Source organism: Phyllopteryx taeniolatus, chromosome 22 (assembly GCF_024500385.1).
Source record: "Phyllopteryx taeniolatus isolate TA_2022b chromosome 22, UOR_Ptae_1.2, whole genome shotgun sequence".
Taxonomy (NCBI): Eukaryota; Metazoa; Chordata; class Actinopteri; order Syngnathiformes; family Syngnathidae; genus Phyllopteryx; species Phyllopteryx taeniolatus.
This window is the reverse complement of record NC_084523.1, coordinates 4,334,058-4,343,216: the sequence shown is the minus strand read 5'-3', so window position 1 is coordinate 4,343,216 and position 9,159 is coordinate 4,334,058. Positions and strand designations below refer to the sequence as shown.

Sequence of the window (9,159 nt, the reverse complement as noted above, 5' to 3'; positions counted from 1 at the left end):
TCTCTAAATGGATTAACTCAGCTCGCGGAATTGCGTTGTGTGTGTGACTGGCACAAACCTTGTACACACACATACACGCATTCTTGGAACGAGTCTGACTCATATTTAAATACAAGACAAAAGTCCTCGAGGAGTCCCTTGTGAAATGTGACTAGAACAAGACGTCAACCATTGCCAGAGAACATGCTGTACCTCCTGACTCTCCCATTACCTGGGTGCAAGATGACACCCAGGCTGAGCTGGCAAGGGCAGGTGCACAGGCCAGATATACTTGATGGAAGGTCATGTATGAAGTTGACAAAGCACATTGATGATAACGTTCAGTCAGATCTATGGGTATGTTTAAATGATATTAACCGAGTGGAGAAAAAGGAAAAGTTTTCCTCCATGCAGCGCAGCCAAAAGAAATTGGAATCGGAGGGAACATTTTTTTTTTTTTAAATACAGTTCGCGACTCCCCGCCACACACACTGACATTGACCGTCACACGTATGACCAACTCGCTGCAACGGAAACGTTTGGATTTTGAGGGGGTTCTCGGAAAACCTTCCCCCAAAAAGTTGGAAGAGCCCTGTTCTAGTTTTGTCCGAACATAGCTCCAATATGAATGGCTCTTCCTGAATGGTGAGGAAGGCATCCACAATCTTGATACTTTGCAAACATCTAAATGACCTAACTAGCAGTGGTTGTAAAAGGAAATATGGGAATCACTTTCTCCACACTGGAAAGCAGCGCAAAAAAAAGTTGGCTTGCCATCATCTAAACAGGAGGCCCTCAGGCAATGGTTTGTCAAAGCTTTGGGTTGTTCATGAGTTACGAAGCAACTCCTGCTAGGCGAGCTGCTTTGAACTCCTCTATCAGCCACACAGACCCAAGGCAAGAACTTTACTTCCCCCAAAAAGCTCCGATTTTGCCAACACAGACAGACAGCATGTGTCTCAAGCGTGGCTGCACCTGTTGCCACAGTGGGGGGCACTGGCAACACTTCCCACATAACCGCACCCCACATATTAAATGAACATGACCTATATTCTCAAACTCTTGGCTGCTTCACGTGCTATAGCTGCCCAGTGATGGAAGTGCCTTGGAAGGTGCATGTTAGGTTAGTTACATGCCCGACTGCCAAAAGTAATGGGACCCTTGGCTTTCATCAAGATCGGAAATAAAAATGGAAAAATATAGTCTGTCCTTACAGACTTCATGGAACTTGGGGCACTAATGGGTCTTGTCTATTGCTCATGAGAATATGCATCAACATGGCAGTAAACCATGCCACCAACCAACAATATTGTGTCACCGTTGGCATCAAGCATGTGATATATGTCCGTGTGGGACTGACTGAAGGTTCTTTTGTAATCGGAGGGAGTCAGAGCGCATTCCACCACACGGTTTTGCCATAAATTTAGTTACATAACATCTAGACAGCGTCGACCTCCAAATATGAATATGCAGCAGCGAAGTGTGTGCCATCTCCGCGTCTTCAGCGCATCTCTCGAGATCCTTCACTTCCTCTTCCTAAACACATCATCAATGCACCAAAACTGCAGTTTGTTTATACATCTCACAAACACACTTTGTACAAAACATTTCAACTGCATAGGAGGCTGACTCGCTCCTTTCCAGATAGTATGAAAACACGAAAAATATTGGAAAAAGATAGCAATTAAGACGTAACTAGAGATAATTAGTCAGTTCATCTTCTATAGTAGACAACACCTTCTGTAGCGCTTGTCCTCATTAAAGTCACGGCAACAAAACCATTCACATTTACATGCACCTATGGAAAGTTTTGAGTCTTGAATAAACCTAACATGGCTGCTTTTGCAATGCGCCGCAGACGTGTTAACCACTATCCCACAATCCTGCCCTCGTTGCTGAAAACAAATAAATACAAATGCTGAATATAAGCATACTGTCAACAAACACTCTCATATCAGTCATTTCAAGTCAACAGTCTACCGGTATTGAGAAACTCATAGGTGTAATTAGAGATGTAAATGATTTGTAATAAAATAATTAGATTATGTTGTTTTTCAATACAAAGGCACCCCACTACAAACTTCAGCATCTTTTTTGTATTATCTTTCAACAGAAGGCTAGCAAAGTCATGTCAACATTGATTCTTAGTCATTTATTTATTTATTTAATTTTGCCTTTTAATCCAACTAAACCTGATAAGTCATTAAATAAACACTTATTCATTTGTATTCTTCATTCAAATATCTGCACCTTAAACTAAAACACAAGCAAACAATTCATCTATTGCTACACTTGGGGCATGCTGGCATGTCAAAGGGCAAGCAAACAGTTGCTACCTTCTTGCCTCAATCTGGGGAGCAAGGAGATTTTCCAACCAAGTAATGGACATTCACGTTAGCGTGTGATGTTTTCCTCACTCTCAGAATGGTCGTCGATGCTCCCATTAGGACTTGTAATGTAGCAGTATTAGTCTTGGTCTGCCTGGCATCTTTGCCTGCAAAAATAAATAACGTGTTACTCCACTGAGAAAAAGTATAAAAGCAACACTTTTGTTTTTATTAATACAGCAAACATTTTCGAGTAGCCTTTTATTGTGGGCAGCCTAAGGCACACCTGTGCAATAATCATGCTGTCTGATCAGCATCTTGGTATGCTGCACCTGTGAGGTGGGGGAAGTGCTCACTAACACAGACTTGGACACATTTGAGAACAATATTTAAGAGAACGAGGCCTTTTGTGTATATAAAAAAAAGTCTTACGTCTGGCTATCACAGGCCATAAACAATACATTCGGTTTCATCCTGTAGTTAGTACTACTGCTAGAATTTGTGACTTTGAGCATGATTTTACCTGAAGGCCGGTAGTATCTCCTGTCCCGTGTGGAAATGTTCAGCTGGTCCATCTGTGTCCATCTTCAAAACGACCCCGTCAAAGTAAACCAACTCCACTTGATACTGTCTGATATTTTAAACCAGGACCAATGACAAAAACGTACTGAATAGTTACATTCATAAAAGCTGCTTCGGCGAACTTGGGTGCTTTTGACTGGGGTCAACCTTTGTATTTTTAAGCTGTAATGCCAGCAGACATAACAAAAGCATATGCATCTGGGGTTGGTACATGGTTGGTAGGATGAGATTTTAAATATACTGGACCAAACAAAAAGCAAGTGCCTCAATGAGTCACCTTCCGAGCTTAGTTACATTCAGATGTCTGAGCTCTTTGAAAGGATGAGGCTATTTCTAATAGCTCCTATCAGTAACATGTTCATTTCTGAGGGAATACTGTACAATGACCTATAAGGTTATGAAACGAATCATATATAGACAGTGCCAATTATAGCTCATCACCCCAAAAAAACAGCAAGCCAATGCAAATAGCCAGGAAGGACGTGTCAATAATAGTGACTTGTGAAAAAATAGAATTGTGTTTGCTCTGCCAGGTGTCGAGTGGACACCCATACATGTCAATGCCGTTGAACAGCACGTGACATCGCAAGAATCGGCTTTAGTATGAAGAGACACTAAGTGTGTGCGTGTGTGTGTGTGCGTGCACGCAAGCGAGATACACTCTTACATAAGGCGCAGACTTCTGGTTGGCTCACATTAACTCTGTGACTACTACCCAGGAACATACATGTGCCAAGGCATGCCGAAAAGGAGCCAGACCTGTACGCAGGACGTTGAAAAATATATTGCTCGTCTTTGGTGGAACAAGTTATGCGTTTCATGTTGCAGCATGTGGCTCTAAGAGACTCTCTGACACAAGACATATGACGTCTTTATGCTATTTGTGTTATATACGCTTATACTCTATAACCTTAACGAAAAAAAATATGTCGTCGCCATGAGAAGAACTTGTTGCATAATATGATGCCCCGCAGTGATGACAGTGTGTGTTTTTCTCCAAATGACGTTGCTGGACCGTACCTGCACTACCTTCAGCATGCGATTCGGTTTCTGGCGTGCCTCACGTCCTCTCAGGTACGTGGCGGCTGCTCCGGCTCAGCGGGTGTCAGAGATCAGAGCCTCGGGTTGGACGTGGCGCGCCGTGCTGTGAGGGGCCGCCAAGCCACACACCGAAGGGGAACATGTCGACACTGTGAGAGAAACAGCGTTTTACTGTGAGCTGGTAACCCTGCCGACCCGAGGGTACACACACAGAGGATGGTCTTGACCGACAGTGGAAGAGTGGAAGAGCAGTAAAAATGGAAATAACACACATAAAGTTTGTCACTTATTTACAACACATATGTCTGTTAACTAGTTACTCTAACTTTACTGTGTATGTACAGTACAATACACCCTTGCTGTGCAAACTCCCAATGTAACTGGATGACACATGAAATGTCTTTCACAAATTCATGTGTTCTTTGCATTTATAGCGGGAAATCATTTGAAAAACTAAACAGGTTATAATCCGTGTTTTTCTTTTACTTGCACTTCATAAACAATGGACGCTATTTTACTTCGGACATACTGCTCTGCAGTATATTTCCCTATAATGAAATATATTATAATTTTTAAATGAAATGTCAAGAAACAAATATTACTAAATAAAACAATCTTGCCACGGTTTCTGTAATTTCGAGAAAACGATCATAGTACATTATAATACTTGCTGGGAGCATACTGTGTCACGTATGTGGTTAGGGCGAAGCCGAGGAACGCAAGGCAAGAACATCACTGCATTTATACTCAACTTTATCTGTGAAATCTGGTTCTGGAAAGTGTCAAAAACACATTTAAAGTTTGGGGAGAGCTTCATAGATGGAGGGACCAACACAAGAAACTACGATATCAAAAATGTAGTGCACCTAAGGTGGAACCCTGAGAAACTCCATTATAAACACTGAGCCATTGAGATGTGAGCCCATAAAACTAAAAACACTGAGGTCTTAATTTCCTTTTATTTTACATCTATCTTCTAAATAGCAAAATTTGCTATCTCTGCTGCGAGACGTGGCTCTTGACCTATAAAGGTTACCTTTTGCTGCTTTTCTAGAACTGACTGCTGTTAGCTATTGCTTTTCATGTTATTCAATGTTTCAAAGACAAAACCGAAAGAGGTGAACAATATGTGTGAGTGTGACTCTACTTTCTTTTAAATGACAATTGTTATCCTGGTATTCGTCGCTCTTGGAACGCACTGTTCTGAGCGAAGTGAACTCTTGACGGACATGATCATTTTGCAAGGAAATGCTACAGGATGATAAATCCCCAGTAGAAAATGAGCGACCATTTCCTAAGACTGGCAAAGTAGGACTCATTGAGACAGTGCACAGAGTTATACTAATTACCAATACTTTGTTTCTATGACACAGACAAGTCAAATAAGATCTGCTGTTTTGTACCATTGATAACACTTTTACTTCTACTGTGAGGTTCAAACTGTGTGTGTAATAAAGTGTGTAATGTGCCAGAACCTCCATCACGAGGAACTCCAACCTATCCTAGGTGGTAGTGTATTTTTCACGAGAGGCAGATGCAAGCAAATCAATGGTTGCATGAGTGGCCCGACAAAAGAACATATTTGGAAATTCCTAAATGTAGAATTGGGATTTAAACTGTCATCTAAAAAGGATTACCAGAGTTATTTTAATAAAACAAACAATCATAGCCAGGAAGAAGTATGCGTGTACATTATGGTAGAAGTGGGGGCAGACAAAAAAAGGTCAGTGTGGAATTCATAACAAAATCTTCATATAAATGTGTTCCTGTCTGGCTTCAGAGTCAACAGCAATAATACAGTATCCTGAATTAATGTTTACACAGCTGTTGGTCCCTATGAGTTTTGGATGGTGCTGCTAAAGCGACGTATCCCCAAGGTGACTCCACCAAGTCGATCGGACAGGCATCGGAGTGGACGATAGTGCATTTCCCTCTTTTGCTTCCAATGCCAAGTTCTGCATCACAATTCTGCTCATTTTTGACAATACGTAATGTATCCGTTTAAAAATGCATGTGGTTGTAGTTGCACCTAAAGTTGTGGCCAGTGACTGCATACGAGAAATAATATAAATTTAGATTACAATCTGAAATCCATCTTTATTACACTTGTCGATCAGTGCGGCGAAACACAAATACCCAATGTTTGTTGATCCCCCCCCCCAAAAAAAAAAAAAAACAGACTAACACGAGATTTATGTAATTATATAACATATTTCTTTCATATTTTGTAGGACATGTCATGACATGTTTATGCGTTTCTTTTGTAATACAGTTCGTGTTTTGGATAATCATCAAGCCATTGTTCATTTATTTGTTTTCTTTTAGCATTTATATGAGCTTCAGCTCATTGCGTATATTTGGACTTGCTTCTACAAATGCAGTTCTGTATACACAAGAATGCATAATTACATGAGCTCCAGAGTATTTGCAGCAGTATTTCACCTGGAGGCCTGCCTGGGTGCACATTGGGATAGTCACAGCACAAATAGAATCATACAAATGTGACACAAACAAGTGCAGATGTGAGAAGGAATGATTTCGCAGTCCAATAGTTCCTTTAAAGGCATTAATGAGCTTTTTTTTCTGATCTGACAAAATGCTTTCTACACAAGGTGATGGTGATTCGGGAAACCAAAGACACGAAGCAGAACATGCTGAGTGCTGCAGAGTTGCGTAACAGCAAGGTCGCTGGTCGTCACAGTGAGACAGCGCAGATAAACACATTAAAAGAAACGTTTGAAAACAAACTGCCACCTCCACAAATATTGTTCAGCTATCGCTCAACAAAGTCCAAGTCGACGTCAATTTTAAGGCTGACATTAGTTACGCAATTTAATGACATCCGACACAAGAGAAAGAAGGTCATGAAGCTATTCATTGAATGAAAAACATTTGAATTGTTGTAATAGTTATATCACTGCACATTTAATCTTTGAAATTATCTACTTGGAAAAAACTATATAGATGGATTGGAAATGCCATGTTAAAAAAAAAAAACAGACTCATATCAGCCCGCATGGTGTTGAAATGCATGTTTGGGAGTCGGCGGAGAGCTTTTCACAGTTGTTGGGGTCTGCAAGACTGTGTGACGCATCCTTGAGCTTCTGGAAAGCAGAACAATACACTACTGTAATGCTTTCGTTTATGTGGGTCAGGCCGCTTTCAATAGGATGTCAGATGCGGTTCCTAGAAAGTGAGCCACAATTCTCAGTGCATTCGCGCCATGTTGCAATCAAGTCAGAATAGAGAAGAAAAAGAAAGACTTTTAAAAACAGACTTTTTTATGAAAGAAAAAAACTTATGCATACTGTATTTAACTCTGCTGGTGGTGTCCTTGAATGCGCATTCCCAACTGTAATACAAATTTGACACATTTAGTCTTCATATTTATGTAAATATTACATTAGTTTATATTACAAGGGGTTATATAAAAACTTGGCTTTTTACTTCCTTCTGTTTTATTATCATCATTAATTTCATTTTATGAGGTATGTTGGGTCCATTTCGAGTTACCAAATGTGGTTCCTTTGTGCATTGCAGCTACCCTGGATGAAAAACATAAGCCATAATTATTGAATATTTTAAAAGATGAGCCTGAATTTCGTATAAGTTCTTTAAAAAAGCATCTCATTTGTTTTTTCCGAATGATGCATGTATGCTTTCATTGGTCGTTATCTTGCTACTTGAGCAACTCGCGTAGTTGCCACTGAGGTGGGACTGTTCATATAGTTTTGATGTCAGTATGGGAATACAATTGCATAACACAGCATCAGTGTCCAATGGAATTTGAGTGGGATCGTAACGGTGTACATCCATCCTTGGATGGAAAACTGTCTTGGTATCTGTATGGGAATTGCATAACTCCAGCATCAGTGTCCAGCGGGACCTCAGTGTCTCCGGTGCGTGTATGCAAGAGGCGCCGATTAGCGTGCACACTTGAAACCGATCAGTCAAAATGTGCTGTCTCACTTGTGGGCCGAATGCTTGCAACACTGTCATATAAAACAAACTATGATGTGTCTGCACGGTCAGAGAGTAATTTTCCAGAACTGCAGGTTCAGGCATTATAAGTTTAGCCATGTCCGGATGTGACGGATCAATCTAACTGTGTTTACAGCTGGGGAGGGTGCGCGACATAATGTCATAGAAAAATTGCAATGAGTGGCTCTGCATCCAGTAATTACAACTATCAAATATGCAATGCAGCGCTGATGTTCGGCAATCGATTTCCCAGACGGGCGGATGCGCCGCAGTGACTGAATCACGAACCAAGCAAGGGCCACTGAGGGCGATCATCAAATCATCAAAGGTTCAGTCAAACCACAGGCTAAGGATAATCCAGTGAGCGATAAGAATGGAGATGGCACAAAAATTTAAACGATAATAATGTTTACTTTTGAGAGTAACAATGTGTATTATTGGGGTCGTGGGATTGAGCGGCACCTCATTAGAGCGTGCGGGTGTAATTGCAGTAACGTTCTATGCTTACAAGGGTCAGTTTGCTTTTAGTTTACACACATGTACTGATCTGAAAAGACATGTTCCTGTAAGGAAGTCGATGCCCTTGGTTACAATTCACTATCACTATAAAATGATGACTGAACGCCGAAGCAGACGGCATTTTTGCTTCGCTGCAGGTAGATAATTTAAGTTTGGCTTTAACTTCATGGATATGAGAAGGACTCAAATAGACAACTATTTGATTTGAAAGTCAGCTTCAACCAAGTGTCTACTTTCAGAGTTTTTTGTTACATGCAGAAATAAAATGTGTTCTGTAGTAGTTCATTGATTTCATAAATACAATAAACTACGGGGCTTTTTAATATATACAGGTAAAAAAAAAAAAAAAATTATATTTGCAGTTTTATTCTCACTTTAGGGCATCGTGGCTCCGGGTGTTTTTTGTTTTTTTTGTTTGTTTTTTCTAACTGGCGCTTTGAGTATTTAATGTTACCGACCCCCTGGCCTAAATCATTAAAATATGGGGAGTACATTATTCCCAAAAAAAGAGACCATTAGAAATTATTTGGATGTTATTTGGCACATATAGTATCTAGTAATATTTATATTGTGTCAATAATAGTAGTCCACAAGACACTACTTGCTGTACCTCATACTATAATTTGATGGGTGCATGTGCAGAATCTAATGTACAGTCTGTTTTATGTAATGTTGCACGAACACTGTGATAATATCGGAAATGATAAAGATAACAATGCTGACTACGCTG

General features: G+C 40.3%; 1 protein-coding gene across 5 annotated transcripts in view; it reads right to left on the bottom strand.

Moving 5' to 3' along the window:
• LOC133471818 (amphoterin-induced protein 2-like) overlaps window positions 1-9,159 on the bottom strand; it is a 66,813-nt gene that overhangs the window by 46,788 nt on the left and 10,866 nt on the right. For 3 of the 5 annotated variants that reach the window (XM_061761814.1, XM_061761812.1, XM_061761813.1), the window contains one exon: window positions 3,909-4,078. In XM_061761814.1, the coding sequence (XP_061617798.1) occupies window positions 3,909-3,926 (18 nt within the window). In that variant the 5' untranslated portion in view covers window positions 3,927-4,078. Of the gene's footprint in view, window positions 1-2,098; window positions 2,938-3,908; window positions 4,079-9,159 lie in introns of those variants that run through there. The other 2 variants (XR_009786370.1, XR_009786369.1) reach the window with 2 other exon arrangements.